The sequence below is a fragment of the Laetiporus sulphureus genome (genome assembly GCF_001632365.1).
Source record: "Laetiporus sulphureus 93-53 unplaced genomic scaffold LAESUscaffold_25, whole genome shotgun sequence".
NCBI lineage: Eukaryota > Fungi > Basidiomycota > Agaricomycetes > Polyporales > Laetiporaceae > Laetiporus > Laetiporus sulphureus.
The window spans coordinates 311780-326742 of NW_024468534.1; the positions used below are offsets into that span (position 1 = coordinate 311780).

At 53.1% G+C, this 14963-nt stretch overlaps 5 protein-coding genes across 5 annotated transcripts; all 5 read right to left on the bottom strand.

The window, feature by feature from the left end:
- Nucleotides 1-101: 101 nt before the first annotated feature.
- Nucleotides 102-4688, bottom strand: LAESUDRAFT_760155 (RhoGEF-domain-containing protein; the record flags this gene model as incomplete). Its single annotated transcript, XM_040912696.1, has 13 exons — nucleotides 102-141; nucleotides 192-236; nucleotides 286-413; nucleotides 462-575; nucleotides 638-919; nucleotides 977-1150; nucleotides 1202-1833; nucleotides 1888-2541; nucleotides 2588-2792; nucleotides 2852-3159; nucleotides 3218-3818; nucleotides 3877-4287; nucleotides 4347-4688. 13 exons carry the CDS (start codon nucleotides 4686-4688, stop codon nucleotides 102-104), a joined length of 3936 nt encoding a protein of 1311 aa, XP_040763340.1.
- A 1314-nt stretch (nucleotides 4689-6002) lies between these two features.
- On the bottom strand, nucleotides 6003-7658 carry LAESUDRAFT_655614 (uncharacterized protein; the record flags this gene model as incomplete). The annotated part of the gene is made up of 9 exons (XM_040904566.1): nucleotides 6003-6196; nucleotides 6254-6405; nucleotides 6456-6539; nucleotides 6591-6744; nucleotides 6798-6916; nucleotides 6970-7084; nucleotides 7139-7223; nucleotides 7274-7350; nucleotides 7403-7658. 9 exons carry the CDS (start codon nucleotides 7656-7658, stop codon nucleotides 6003-6005), a joined length of 1236 nt encoding a protein of 411 aa, XP_040763341.1.
- Nucleotides 7659-8719: 1061 nt separating this feature from the next.
- LAESUDRAFT_655541 (PLP-dependent transferase) lies at nucleotides 8720-10976 on the bottom strand (the record flags this gene model as incomplete). The annotated part of the gene is made up of 12 exons (XM_040904561.1): nucleotides 8720-8785; nucleotides 8840-9031; nucleotides 9084-9304; nucleotides 9354-9414; nucleotides 9476-9586; nucleotides 9638-9683; nucleotides 9736-9992; nucleotides 10045-10093; nucleotides 10146-10346; nucleotides 10400-10682; nucleotides 10739-10786; nucleotides 10841-10976. 12 exons carry the CDS (start codon nucleotides 10974-10976, stop codon nucleotides 8720-8722), a joined length of 1671 nt encoding a protein of 556 aa, XP_040763342.1.
- A 472-nt stretch (nucleotides 10977-11448) lies between these two features.
- On the bottom strand, nucleotides 11449-11979 carry LAESUDRAFT_222394 (uncharacterized protein). The gene is made up of 3 exons (XM_040901625.1): nucleotides 11928-11979; nucleotides 11764-11867; nucleotides 11449-11701 (listed from the first exon to the last, which is right to left on the bottom strand). The coding sequence occupies exons 1-3, from the start codon at nucleotides 11945-11947 to the stop codon at nucleotides 11613-11615; spliced, it is 213 nt and encodes a 70-aa protein (XP_040763343.1). The 5' UTR covers nucleotides 11948-11979; the 3' UTR covers nucleotides 11449-11612.
- Nucleotides 11980-12998: 1019 nt separating this feature from the next.
- On the bottom strand, nucleotides 12999-14121 carry LAESUDRAFT_222449 (uncharacterized protein). Its single transcript, XM_040901626.1, has 3 exons — nucleotides 14113-14121; nucleotides 13315-14052; nucleotides 12999-13266 (listed from the first exon to the last, which is right to left on the bottom strand). Exons 2-3 carry the CDS (start codon nucleotides 13896-13898, stop codon nucleotides 13263-13265), a joined length of 588 nt encoding a protein of 195 aa, XP_040763344.1. The 5' UTR covers nucleotides 13899-14052; nucleotides 14113-14121; the 3' UTR covers nucleotides 12999-13262.
- Between the last annotated feature and the right edge of the window lie 842 nt (nucleotides 14122-14963).

Sequence of the window (14963 nt, forward strand, 5' to 3'; positions counted from 1 at the left end):
CGGATGAGGGAATAACACGATTGCGAGGGCATATTCAGAGCATTCATGTGGGTATGCGATAGCATATAAGTTGTCAGTAGATCGAGCATATGGTCATAATGTCAAGAGATTAGTCCATGTGATCGTAAAATTGCTCCCCACCTGTATTCGGTCGTCAGCGGATTTCTATATGAATTATAGATATAACGCACTCGTCTTTCCGCATCTCGGTGTCTTGTAGCCGCCATTTCAACCGTCTGTAGCATTCGTCAGCGATGAATATGTATATCGACAGCCAACACATACGCGTTCTCCGCGAGTAGCTCATTCTTCTCTTCCTTGGCTGCGCGCAGCTGCATGGCTAGTGCAGTCCGAGCTTCATCTTCAGGAAGACCCAGATCATTGAATATGTGATCGAGTTCTTCGTTGAACGCCTGCAGTAACATGAGAATCGCATCGGCTTATACAAACAGAAACACTACCTTGTACATGCGGGACTGCTCTTTGTGAGTGTCATTCAGGAGGCTCTTAAGCACTACGCATTGTCGGTTTGCGCTGCGCAGTTCCTCGCTCATCTGTTCGTACTGCACATATTGCTGTGGTATCAGCAGATTAGCCAAGTCATGTTGGCTGCTTCCAGATCGTGGAAGTCATTCACCTCCTCGAAGCCGGTGGTCAATCCCTGCAGCTCACCTTGAAGAGTCTCCTGTCCCTTCAACGCCTTGTCCAGGCCAGCGTCGACCTGATCAACGAGATCGTCAAGCACACGCGTCGCCTCCTTCAGCCGTGGAGGAGGATCCACTATTCGTGGCGATGGAGGGCTTCCAACGCCAGCAACGCTGCCAGTCCGAGAGCGTTGTGAGCTTTCTAGCAGCGGGTTGATGTTGCGTTTGCCGATTAGCCGCTGCATTTCCTCCATCCGCGCTTGTGCCTCTCTGGTCTGCCATAGCAACGATGAGTAATTCGTGAACTGCCATTACGAAGAGCAATACTATACCAAAGGTTGAGCAGGTGGAGGCCTTGGCATAAGTCTACCTGGGGTCCTCGGCGGCGACGTTGGTCGATCAGCAGGCTCTTCAGTGGTTGGAGTCGCAGGCGTAGCAGGCGTCAATGTCCGCAACTTCTCTGACTCTAGCTTGATACGCTTGACAGCACGGCGAGAAGACTCTATCTAGAGGGTCATGCTCAGCACGGCGTGATAGAACAATACGGATCGACGCACGTCTTCCTTAGTCGTCTCAACTAGTCTAATCATGCGCGCCATGTTCTCCGCAACCAATTCCTTCTCCATCGGTAAGCCGGAAGGCTCTCCGCGAGGTGAACGACTTGGCGAACGCGAGCCTCCTCCGGGCGCACTATGCGTCACGGAGGTGAACGCTCTTTTCCAAGAACCCGATGAGGACGTGCTCGCATTGGTCCGTATCGACGCCTTCTTCCTGATCGCCAGAGGTTCTACACTTCCAGGAGTACGTAGTGTGTCCGTTGAGGGAGGTCTAGGAGTCTCATCCAGACTGCCTGTGCGACTGAACTGCTGCAGTCTACTACGAGGAATAGGTGTCCTTCTTGACAACGCCGTCGTTGAAGGTAGATTCATCAGAGGAGTTCCCATAGCAAGTTCGGATGGAATAGGTTGCACTGATAACACCTGTGCGCCCCTTATGGATGAAAGAGGTGAGATCGCCCGTGGACCCATCGGTCGTAGGTCCACGGAATGTCCAGAATTTGAGCGATCCCTATATGATGGACCTGCGGTCGGATGTGTATCCGGAGGATCCTCATCAGACAGCTCCTCCACAGGAGCAGGCGGCAGCTCCTTAGAAGCCCTTGAATGTGGCCGCATTGAGGTTCGTTCGCCTGTGATCGCGACTGAGTGAGCTTATATAGTCGGAGATAGACAACAAGACATACGACCGTAATCGGTGTCCATCAAAAGAGGAGGGTATTGTTGATCGCGTTGGCTCTCACCGTTGCGTCGAGCCAGTTCCAAGCGTAATGCAAGGTCACGTTCAGATGGATCCAAATTCATTCCACGATGCGCCCGCGGTGCTGCCCCGAATTCCCGTCCGCTGTCATACTCGTCGTCAGCGGCCATTCCGGAGGGTCCTGCCACCGGGAGAGATGCGATGCTGTTCCGCTTGGGTGGCGATCCTTCGCTGTCAGACCCATTCAGCCTTGGTTGTTTCCTCTTGACAAGCCTCCTTCCCCCGCGCGGCAGAGAACGAGATCGCCCGCCATTACTACCAATGGAGCTGTCATCAAGTGAAGTTGCTGCCGTGGTAGTCGAATTGGCACGTGAGAATCGAGAGATATTGTCATCGTTCGCGGATGACGCTTCCGTGTACGTCGACGTCCGACTACCGGCATATGACGTCTTTGACCGTCGATGGCCAACGGCTGACCCCATAAACGACTCGCCCATCACGGATTTTGGTCGATCCGACTTGAATATGTTACGACTGATGGCATCAAGCCCAAAGATATTCGCCCGTGAGCGAGTTGTCGATGGCGTTGGAGGAAGAGACGCACGTCCGGTGCTGAAGTTGAAAAGACCGTACTGATGGACTGCAGGAAGTTAATATGTGATACGAAGAAGAGAAGAAAGACATACTTGTATGCACTACTCGTTCAGGAAGCCGATTAGTCTGCACGATGTCCTCGTCTTCTTCAATGCCAGGATCGCTGGTCGTGACCTTGTATCGGCACAACTCGCCCTCCAGCGGTTGTACCCGCACAGCAACTAACGGGCTGCTACGTATTGCGAGTGGTATTGGATCCGCAGTCCCCGAAGGATCGAGATGAAGGACAACCTTCGGCTAATGGGATAATTTGACGAACGTGAAGATCATATAACTCGAAATGAAAGCGTTCTCACCTTCTTGGCCTCTTCGAGATAACCAATTCTGGTGTACACGTTGAAATACGTGATAGCATTTGTGATCTTGCTCCCTCTATTCTCCACTTCAAAGTCCGAAGAGCGGAGTACAACAGACTGGTTAAGCTTCGTCCGATATCTTGCTTGAACATCCCAGAAGTTCTGCAAAAACCGCGCCTTGTCTTCCTGCAAGGCTACCGTGTCGGCGTTGGGGTTCGCAGGAAGAGTTACTGTAAGAGCACGAAAAGGCCGCCCGGACCAACGGTCACTCTGGTCTCGTGGAGGGCGCTCGAGGAACATGTGTATGTCTATATGAATGAATCAGATGAAAGACTGGAGCTATAGAATGAATCAATATGTGCTCACCTGCGCCACCGACATCAGCTACGGCAACCTCCACAACATCCACCACGCCCTTGTAACTCATGCCAGTTTTCTTCTTGCTTCCAAGCAGGATCCCGCCCGCCTTGGTGGTTTTCTCGGGATCATCTAGTCCAGCAAGCTCCCTGCCACCTTTATCACCACTCGCCGGTCTTTTCGTGATCATGAGTTTGTCGTCAAATAAGAAAAGACTACAGTGAAGATTTCCGCCTGGCTGACTCCCACCGGCACCGCCGGCCGCCACAGCAGATGGTCCAGAATTATCGAGAAGGACATCCTCAACGTCGATACAATCAACGAAGCGACGTGAGTTCGAGAAGAGAGCAGGAGGGAAATCTTCTATACTGGAGTTGAGGCAATATAGGATCTGCGCCCGTTTCGTCTCCTCGTCCGCCTCCGCTGCAGCTATTTGAGCAGCGATCTCATCAGCTTCCATGAGTGCCTGACGTTGAGGATCTCCAATGGCCATCAATTTGATCATGGAGCGGAACATCAAGGTATATCTGGGTATGCGCTGCACGGGCTCCATCAATAGTTCACGCAGTCCTACACGGTTCTTGACATCAGGTCCAGAGTATTTGACACGCTACACACACAATTAAAGTCATGGAGCAAGCGATGAGCGAAGCGAAAAGCTCACTCACGTCAAGGAACTGCGCAAAGGTAGAAGACTTCTTCGCCTCGCGCTCGAAAATCATCTGAGCTTCTTCCCGTTTGGAATAGTATTTCCTGTAGTGCTCAAACCCCTTCAACTCCTTGAAGTGTTTCAATGCCACATCGCCTACTCCAGGGCCGCCCTCCCGACCCATCTTCTCAAGGTCCTCCAGGAACGCTTGATTGACCGGCAGCAGATGATCTATATTGCCGAACAGCGTCTTGGCTTCATACAGTGGAAGAACCGCAGTATCCTTGCTGCGAGCGAAACTTCGTAAAGGGTCGGCATAATCGTCTTTGAGCATCTTGAGTCGATTGACGTATGAGCGTTCAGTGGTTAGCAGTTCCTTGACAATATCCGCAAGACCAGTAAAATCGGTCATTGCAGGCCGGCGAGAGCCCTGTTCCACCGTGTATTCATTGACGACCTCACCACAGAAGGCAGCGAGTGAGAACTCACGGGAGACAAGTCCACAAGTGGTGGAGAATGACATTCCATCGGGTCCGGCTCTGACCCGAGATCCATCCTATCACCAAGTGATTGGATGAGATCGCGCATGTCTACACGTATGTTCAGTCCATGAATCCTCGTCGTTTGGCTCCGCCAGACCTCCACGTGGTACGGCCTGCTCATGTGCGCCTGGCACGCACCTTGAGACAATTCCTCTCCATAGTCGGCTCCTTCGACCACTACACCGCAGAAATAGGCACGTCTCGTGAAACTGAAAGTGTTGGATTTCGTTCGTGGTCGTATAGCATCGTCGCCCAGGGAGAGCGGGACCTTGCGGGGAGAATGAGCCATGTCATAGGAAGTCGTGGATGTATGCCAGCAGAGAAAGAGTGCGGGGTCGGAAAGTGGGTCGACGGATCCAGAGGACGGAACACAACGCAAGCAGATGCAGAGTCGACGAAGTGGACTAGCCGAGGAGCAATGGCCTTGTCGCTCCGTCCACGCGCTCGGTGTCGCACTAGCCGAAACCCAACCACAGGGGATGTTGTTGCTTATTTGGTCCGCCTATCGCGTCGTAGGACGTAGGAATTGTGTCACGTGGACGCGACGATGAGCCGGGTGTCGCTGCCAATTCCTCTGAAACAGAGCGACGAAACAATCCGACGAACCTCTTATGCCTTAATGGTCCATCTGACAGCCGGAACTGGAGGGGCGAGGTTGCGTGCCTGCTGCTGCATTGTCCGATTTCCTGCCTCGCGGGCCTTGGCGGAGTGTCGGGGCTACCCAGCATGTTGCGCGGATACTTTCATCGATTCACGGTTCTGGATTGATGCATGCAATACCCTCGAAAGTACTCCGCCGATCCATGAGGAAGGCGAATCTGGTAGTAACGTGCGGAGTAGCCCGCATAGGGACGCCTCATCACAGGCGTGGCGCTTCGTCCTCGCGAGACCGGTCCTCTGCAAGGACAATGGCTAGGGGGTTGGCTGGGGCTGTGAAGGATGGTGCCAGCGTGGCAGTTTCGTCCCTGCGGGCAGATGGACGGGATCAATGAGAGGAGAACAATGATTCTGTGCAGGGAACGTGGCACGTGCCTCGGCGACGCGTCTGTGGCACGCCGCCCCGTCGCGTCGGGCAAACGGCGCGGAGTTATAGCTGATGTTCTCTCGTTTCGTGCCATTACCCTTAGCCGCACCTTCCTATTTTCTGCTGCGATTTTCGAGATGTGATCTTAATCGGCACGGGATCACTGCTAGATCTGAACGGGTCCGGAGATTCTCTACGGCCTCTTACAGCGCCACTGCCTCATGGCAACGAACACTTACGAGAAAACCCAATCATCCTCTCGTTCTGTCCGACAAGCTATATTGCCTCAGCTCATGAGCACTGACACTGGCTCAGCTGAACTGTCATCCTTGAGATCAGGAGGGGTGTGCGGGCAACCAAGCTCCGTGACTGCCAACAATAAGCCACGCCCGCCAGTCAACCAACATGCATGATGCGCGTTCCGCAAAGGTTGGGACATTGGTTCTGGGACGCGTGGACATTGCAAGGAGGACTGCACGCATCGCAAACGCGTGGATCATACGCGCAAGTGGCAACCGGACTTCAAGCTTCAGCACTCAGTCAGCAAACCTCTTTTCTTTGCTCAATTCATGCCCGCCTCTATACAGAATTGGCCGTATCCGCACCTACGTGGACGCAGGCACTACTGGATCCGTCTTCTCGCTCCGGCCCTCCATCTACTGAATCAGAGTCATTGACAGCCTCTGCACTTGTGACTTTGTTCTTCTTTCTCCGGCTTGAGACGGGCAGGGGTAACGCCTGCGCCTTCTTTGTCTTCAGAATTTCCATGATCTCTGAAACAGTATGTCAATCAGCCGACAAGACACAGATAATGCGATCAATGTACGAACCGGCGTGGGTCATGTCTTCATAACCCTTCACACTGCGCTTCATCGTGAGCCATCGCCGCTGTAGCGAATGCGCACTCCATATGTTCCAATGCTCATCAGGAAGAAGCTTCCAGTCGATCTCAGTGTCGTCTCGGACGTTCAGCGAATCAACCCTGCCAAAGGCGAGTCAGTGAAGCTTGGAGACGGTGAAGCCGGTACGCACTTATGCACTAAGATGTACGCATCCATCTGACTCCAACGCGGCCTCTCGCCGGCGTTCTTCATTTGAGTGCTAAGCGTATCTGTCCTGTTTCATGGCCGGTCAATTCTGGTCATCATCAACGATAGGCTTACTTACCATTTGATTCGACACTGCTGTCTACCACGTTTACCGCCCATACGCTGGCTGACGACACCCCAGAAGATATCATTGTCAATATCCTTGCCCTTCTGGAGTGTCATCTCAGTGACAATCCTCGTTAACTCTTCTTCCTCCTCCTTCGTCCACGTCCCTGGGCAAACGTCAGCCTAAAGTCGCTGAGCGAGGAGAGTACTGGAATATTACCTGAGCGACGCGTGCTGCGGTCTTGAAGATGGTTACGCCATCTATCCCGGCAGTCCGATGACATCCGTTTGACAATGAGACCGACCTTCTCCCACTGCTGTCCATGATCGGACACAGCCCTGCAGTCAAGCGATGAGCAACGAGATGAGTAATTTTAAGCAGCAATACTTACCGCGCTAGCTCGTCATCTTCCGAATCCGTCCACTTGCCCTTCCGGCTATCAGGATGACGAGTGCGACGAACATGGTGATACACGGCGATGATAGGGCGAAGGTGCAATGCCGATGCTGTATTCGATCGCTGGTCAGAATACAGATGGATCAGTCAACATGTAGACGCACTAATCTCTTGCCAGAACGAGTCCCGGCCCCTCTCTTTAGAAAAGATGACGTTCTTTTCGATGTCGTACTCCGTGAGACCTTTAGCCTACCAGAATGTGAGCGCCTCCAGCTTCACCATACGGGGAAGATACTCACCACACGATAATTCTCAATCGCGGCATTGAGCTGCATTTCCTCAATGGCAGAGAACTTGCCCTTCTTGTACACGAGACCTATATCGAGCACTATCAGTGCGTATGCTCCATCTGAAAAAATTATTCCCACCTTCTTTCTTCACCATCTCAGCAAGTTTCGTCGCGTTCATCCAGACATTCGCCAACATATGCGCGTGCTCCGGATTGTCATGCTCAGCAGGTGCAGCTTCAGGAGGCGGCGGCGGCACCAGTTGCGTGACAGCAGCGACCGGTTGAGCAGACTGCTGTGATATCTTCTTCTGCTTCGGTGGGCACCCAAGAATATCGTCCGACCTCGCTGGCTGCTGGCCGATAGGCGGTGGTGCGGGCCCTGCCGGAGGAGGCATGAACACAGACTGTCCAGTCACCGAAACGTTCACAGCGCTCGCAGCCTCTCCCATCGCACGTAAAATGTTCATAACCTTGGAGACATCGAGCTCCTGCAATGCCCGCAGCAGGTCTTCGCTCGAACCAAAGTTCAGATCGGGGCCCGGAAACATTAGTGGTAGCAGAGGCGGAGGCTGCCCGTGGTGGAAGGGCCCTGAATGTTCCGGGGGGTGATATGGAAACGGAGGAGGGTACCCCGAAGGATACTCCACGAACGGCGGCATAGGTTGGTCAAATGCAGCGTTCTCAGGAGTCAGCGATGCTTGATTGGATGTGGCCGATGCTGCAGCAACAACAGCTGAGAGAAAATCCGCCGCATCGGATAGTTCCTGCGCTGTGGCCTCGTCAGGCTGCGCAATCTGCTCCAGTGCTCCTTCCTGCTGCCGATCCTGCTGCCGCACCTGTTCCTGCCCCTCAGTAGTCTTCCGCTTCTTCTTCGGCGGCTGCTCAACGGCCGCAGCGTCCTTAGTCTCAGCAGGAGCTTGCTCCAACGGCAGCTCGATCACCGGCAGTGGAGGGGCCATAGCAGGAGGTGTGTCCTTGCGCGCGGTGCTCCTCCCATTCCTCTTGCCAGACGCGTCATTCCCGTCCCCGACCTGTGTGCCATCTTCCTCATTCCTCACGCGCTTCGACGACTTGTTTGTGACGGCCGCGGCGGCGTTATTTGCGTCGCCGACGGCTTGCTGGAGAGCGAGTTGGACGTCTGCAGACAGTGGCGACGCGTCGCTGGACATGACCAAAACGCGATGGTTTAGGGCGGGTCGGAGTGGATGAGGGCAAGCAAGTTGGCGTCGAGCCTCGGCCCAACGAAGCTGCTTACAACCGGCGTCGGCCGATAGTTCCCACGGCCACAAATCTTGAAAAACGCCACATTAATTAATTGTACAGTTCACTAAGGTGCGGGGCAAAGTTGATGGCTTCAACACCGTCGACGATGCCTTCCAATACCACGACGCTACAATCACACAACGTGCCTACAAGAAAAAACATCCGCTCCAATCTAAGCATATCTAGTTTAAATCTATTGCTCAAAGAAGTCCTTCGTGACCTTCGCGAAGATCTGCACAGCCTTCTTCAGGGCCTCGAACTGGTGTAGAAGGCGTCAACGATCCCATTCTAGAGAAACAGAACGGACACGTACGTCGGCGTTGCTGAAGCTGATACGGTAGTGGCCCTCCATCTCATCGGTCGGCGGATTCAGTGTGTCCGCCGCGAAGAACCATCCCGGAGAGATCAGCACACCCGCATCTGCGAGCTTCGTCCAGAGCTGCAGCTCGGGAGTCTCCTCAGGGTCCCTCCTGTACGCAGGGAGGTTCCCGAAGAACAACCTCATCTGTCGACTAAAATGAGCGCAAGCAGATCTTACACATGACGACCGGACGAACCCAGATGAACATGCCGGAGGACGGTGGCACGAAGCTGAACAGCCTCGTTCCAATTGCACCCTTCTCGGTCGTCACGAGCTCCTTGCCAGTCTTCGCGTATGCATCGAACACGTCACAGCCCTTCCAGTAGCTGACCTCCGAGGACGATGGTACGAGATGGAACTCTTCGCCCAAGCAGTCGATGAAAAAGTCTCGTCGTGACTTATACTGAACAGCAAGACCTGACATGCCGAGTTAGCATCGCGGGGTTTCGTTTGTCTCACAACTAACCTCGCAGCCACCGTACATACCCGTCCTGCTTCCAAGTCAACAGCAGCTGGGTGACGAGAGACTGTGTGTGACGGCCTCGTCAGGTGGTGTCTTGTAAAGAGAGTCACTATCCGCTTCCTCACCTGCCCAAATCCACAGGGCGCCTGCGCCGTGGTCTCGCCATGCCTCTCAAGCCGTTCGGCAAAGAGAGGGTTGCAAGTGTGCCAACCAAGGCGGGAACCGGGTGCAATATACTGTCATTTTCGGTGAACTACTGTTGAGCTACGCATACGGAGCATTCGTACCTTAGAGAAGGTGTCGAGTCGGATCACACGGCCTTGATAGTCGAACCTGCCAGACGGTGAGCGTCAAAACGGCACGGGATAAATGGAAGCACGCGCACTTCAGGTAGCTTGGGGCCAAACCAGCAAGCCACTCCGCATCGCTAGTGCCGCCGTGGGATTCGGAGCTGCGTTGCGTCTTCGGGACGTATCCTCCTTGCTGCAAGAAGAAGTAGGGGTCGTCTTCGACAATTATGATGTCTGGAGTTACAACGACATTACATAAATCAATCCATCGAGAATGTTCCGCCCGGCTGGACACCTTACCGAATTCAACACAGATGTCGTAAATTTCCTTCTTCCGTGTCGCGCCCATCGTCTGCGTGGCATGATCAGGCTTGTACCGACGATGTGGCCATAGATCGACTCACAGATCCGCACGGGTTCTGACCCACAGGGACCGTGTACATGACATGCGGACTGCAGTGAAATTAGTTGCAAATCATTTGAAATAGTATATGCAATCACATACCGCTTGCATCCCCGCGCCTTCTCGTCCCATTCAGAGAGCACTTTGCGCAGACAAGCGGAGCTCATGCCGTCTCCATCCATTTCGACAGGAATGGCATGCATCCCGTACGGGATGCTCGCAGCCATAGCAGTCGGAAAGCTCCATTCCTCTGTGATGAAGCCCTCACCAGGGTTCATGAGAGTCTGCATTGTGCGCGACCAACTAATGCTGGGTCTCAGGCCCATATGCACATGGACAAACCGAACCCCACTTACCCTTCGGTGTTGCCAATGTGGACCATGATGGTGCAGTCGCTGTAGGCTGGCTGATACACCTTCTCAACAAAATCCTTGATGAACTTCTGGAGCTGAGGGAGACCCGTTGCCATGCCGTATTGCAGCGCCTGAGCGAGGTTGACGTCACCGTTCTGCTCAGGCCACCTAGGGATTGTGATGGGAATGGTTTTCTCCTTAGTTGGACGTCCAAACAGCTTCCAGAACCACGAGAGACCAGAGTCTTGCTCATCAGCCTTCAAGGAGAACGCATTCGGCACGATGGCTGGAGAGCATTCTTTCGTTATGCAGGTTCGCACCAGGCGCGACAATGCAACCCACCGTCACCACCAATGTTATTGAACGGGAAGTAGTTCTCGTCCGGGACACCTGCATAAATTGTTCATTTTCACCGCAGGATGTGCCCATCAGACTATCGCTCACCTCCAGCAAGGCTTATCAAACCCGGCCTGCCGTAGTATCGCGCAAGACCCTTGAGCGGCGACGTAGCTCGGGCCTTTGACAGCTCGGACAAATGGTGCGAGAGATCAATCGCCTTCTGACGATTTTCGTAGGTCATCTCGTCGGGTTTCTCAGATGTGCTGGAAGTGCTGGGACAAGGAGGGCGGTGAGGCCGAAGGTCCTGTGGGAGTAACGCTTGGCCGGCATGACTGAGTTGCAATCGGAGGATGATTAGTAACATATATACCCCTCTGGGTTCTTGAGCAGAAGCCGAGATAAGGGGTGGTGCATCTAAGCTGCGGTACACGCTGCGGAACGGTGCTCAGAAATGTCCAGAGGTAGTCGCTGCGATTTGGGCGAAGGGAAAAAGTGACAGATTCAGACACTTGAATATGTGGATCACAATCTCCGGCTAACAGAGGTTATGGATCACGCAATGATCTTCATAGACGCTGTTACTACAGACATAACGATCCAGTTAGTACATCGAACTCTTATTGGTAGTCATCGGCATCCCAAAGTTATAGTATCACCGAGGGAGCGTCGTTAAATTGAGCGGTCATGCAGAAACGAAGGCAATGAAGTATACAGCTTGCGGTATCGTCGACATCAATCAGTAGTATATGGCCGGGGGCTGGCAAGCCGAGAATTCAAAGTGTGGGCGATAACCTGCCAGTCACAGTGAGAGAACGAGGATGTGTGATATTCTTGTATAGCTCAGAGCCCTTAGCCAAAGTTAGCCAAATGTTCTACATCATGACAACCTCCAGAACATTAGCTCATTCGTCGTACAGAGTCCTGACACTGACATGATCCTGACATGTGCATCATCAAAAGACAAGACTTCGATATCTCTTTGCATCAATCGCTCAGGCCAAATCAATAGAACAATGCGGACAACTGACGAGTATATTGCCGCGAAAGATATATACATGGCATACAGCAAAGTCGGCATATGGCGGCATACTTGAGAATGCCCATCCCTGCATGACTGCAGCTTAAGATCCAGCTGTGTATGAGTACGTTAATGAGACAAGTTCGGGCAGCATAGCTAGCAGCGTCTGCTGACCTGCTGAAACGTCTATGCATCGCAACCCATTCTTTCACACATCGAGCCGTGCTTTGCGCGCTCGTTGCCACGCGTATTGCTAGGGCGATTAATAACTTCGCAGAAGGCCTGTCGCGGCATCTGATTGCACAGATTGTAAACCCTGATGCCCACGGGCGACGACTGCTGCTAACAGACCTTGAGAGAAATTCATCTGCACCCTAACAAGAAGCGCGATGGAATGCGGGTGGGCAAAGGTCGGCTGAACGCTGAGAGACTGGGTCACCGCATGCGTCTCCACACAAAGATCAATGCAGGCTTCTGAGAATTCGCAGGCGAAGCAAACACTCACCTCGCATGGAAGGGTGGGGAGTGTAAGCGATCCCAATGGACCGACTCCACCCGCCGGCCTTTTTATGCATTGGGGGCAGTGAGCGGAGATTCGAATCAGATATGAATGCAACACCTTGAACTCCGGTTCACCAAATGACTCGCTGACAGCGAATTTGGGCTCGATAGGGGCGCCTGGCTTTTATTGCATACGCATGACGGCTGGTCTTCGCTTGCCGCTGGGTTGCGGGACGCATCTGATTGGGAATGATGGTTTCAGATGTCTTCGGTCTGATATCTTGCGGAATGGCTGGCGCCTCGCGACACAAGTGGATGAGCGCTCACCGAGGAGCCCGCTGATCATCAAACAGACACTTTCTGCAGGGCCAACATAACCCGAGTACAGATATTATGTAAATGCTGCATGTTGAGATTCATCAACGATGGTAGTGACGTTGACGTAAGCGAGAAGATGAAGCATTTCATACCCGCGTTTAGGGCCGGTCATAATCCCCTAATCGCTTACGGACCACCGAATCTCGCTTGATCACGATCACCATCTCGCTCATCGCATCAGTCCTAATCCTACGCAGGAGGAGGGAAGGAAAGTGAAGGGCTAGTTGGAAGAGGGAAGTAGCGAGGTCAGTCGCCTTAACGTAAAGTTCGTGGCCTCGCGATAACCGACCAATCTTCTACCCCCTATGTATGCGCCGGTCAGGATCTCCGAGAAGAAGTTTGGTCAGGATGGCGTATCAATTCAGCAGGAAGGGGTGTTTTAAGTGCGGAAATCGTGCGTATGTCGGATTACGTTCCAAGGAGGCTGAATTAACGTGTCGCAGTCGGCCACATTGCGGAGAACTGTACGTCAGAGCAGCGTCTCTGCTACAACTGCCGCCAGCCCGGCCACGAGTCGTCTGCGTGCCCGGAGCCTCGCACGGTGGCTGCCAAGCAGTGCTACTCTTGTGGCGGAGTCGGTCACATTCAGGCGGAGTGTCCGAACTTGAGGGTTGGTTCCGGGGCGAAGTGCTATGTGAGCTATATATCACGTTTACATTACCCAAATCTGAATGTCCCATATAGAATTGTGGTCGCTTTGGTCATATTGCACGTAATTGTCCTACCGCCTCGGGTGGTGGTGGATTTGCCTCTCGCGCCCCTCCTCCTGGCCGTTCTCTCAACACGTCCATGGTCCCCCCCGTAAAGTGCTACCGCTGCGGAGGCCCTAACCACATGGCCAAGTGAGCCTGGACCATGAATGCCTATTCTTGATGCCGCTAACGTGTTGAATGTTATAGGGACTGCTTGGCTGCTCCTGGATCTACGGTCGACTCCACGTCTGTCCCTGTCGGCAACCCGAACAAGAACAAGACCTGCTACAAGTGCCAGCAGGAAGGACACGTGAGGAAGAGCCCTAATACACGCCTTGCAGATATTTACGTTCGCGGTTTTCTCTAGATTGCCCGGGACTGTCCTGAGAACGCTGAATACGTTGCCTGAGACCCCCTTCCTCTCTTGATACATCTTCACACGAGGGTTAAGAGTGTCGATTTTCTCCGCTCTCCTCGCGGTCCGATCATTTATAGTCATGCCCACGATCTGCTTATTTATGAGCTGTCGACTGTAGCCCCTGTATGATTGTTCCTTGGTATCCAAGAGTCGCATTGACAGTCAGGCGTGCTACTTGATTGGGAGCTTGAAAGATAATTTCAAGTCGATGCCGGCAGAATGCTCAATAGCAACCTCCGTTAGTGTCGACAATGATTGTTCATTTGGTGGGTGAACTTTGACATGTTCGTTGTGGCATGACTAATGCAATCTAGATGGAATTAGAAAAACGATATACACGTCATTGATTCATTCATCTGAAATGACCTACATGCCCGTACTCGTATTGCTTTGCCCGCCTCGAACGGGGCAGGCTAGGGCCTCACGATGGGCAATCTTCAATCCCGATATACATGCTGCTTCTTCCATCCATTCCTCCGGCATGCGCCCCCCTTCTCTCAACCACAGTTCTGAAATGTAGTTGTCTTCGTTTCCCAGCCCGGTTCATAACCGACAGGGCCCTCGCTCATCTTGAGAGGATACCTGTACTTCGTATGGTACGAAGACCCTGAATGGGCGGAACGCCGCTCTTCCGACAGTCCGTGTGTTCCTTTGAGATGCTCTAACAGTTAGTCTCCGTCGATTAGGTTCAACCGTAATTCTATCTGCTTATCTCCTGCACCAATAGCATCGGGCAGATCGTATGTCACGTCAGGGTCTTCGTTATGGATTCCCAGGCTCATTCAACGACGGTTCTCGGGAGAACCGACCATTTGTAAAACAAATTCACGATTGATTGAGCGGGGTTTTCAAGCCTTTGGCACGCGTCACCAACGGGTGGTAAGCGTGATATATTATCCGTAATGGCAGCGGTAAGCGTGTATCCTGTTTTATTTTTTTTGAATAAGCGTGCGTGCTGTGTCGACGGCGTTTGATTACGGATAGCACACCTTCGCAGTCGCAAGCATGTGGGCGGTCACTAAAGGCGTGGATGCCAAAGCATCTGTCTTTCGCTCGGAATCTCGGTCCCGTTGACAGTCATTGTTCCCGTTTCATGCACAAGGGGAAGATAGAGCCACGAAGGCGAATTCAGTCTAGACCAATTCCTTACGCCGCCCCCAAAGTCGTAGTGTCCGCTCATCGATAGGGAGGGTCATGAGCTCGCTCAAGAGAGGACGAGAT

Bases quoted from the DNA above. Each gene is read 5' to 3' on its own strand.
- LAESUDRAFT_222449 (XM_040901626.1), bottom strand. From the start codon at position 13,898: ATGCGACTCTTGGATACCAAGGAACAATCATACAGGGGCTACAGTCGA.
- LAESUDRAFT_222394 (XM_040901625.1), bottom strand. From the start codon at position 11,947: ATGCATAGACGTTTCAGCAG. The intron at 11,868-11,927 runs GTCAGCAGACGC...ACTCATACACAG, and splicing joins ATGCATAGACGTTTCAGCAG to CTGGATCTTAAGCTGCAGTC. The intron at 11,702-11,763 runs GTCAGTTGTCCG...GAGATATCGAAG, and splicing joins TCTTTCGCGGCAATATACTC to TCTTGTCTTTTGATGATGCA.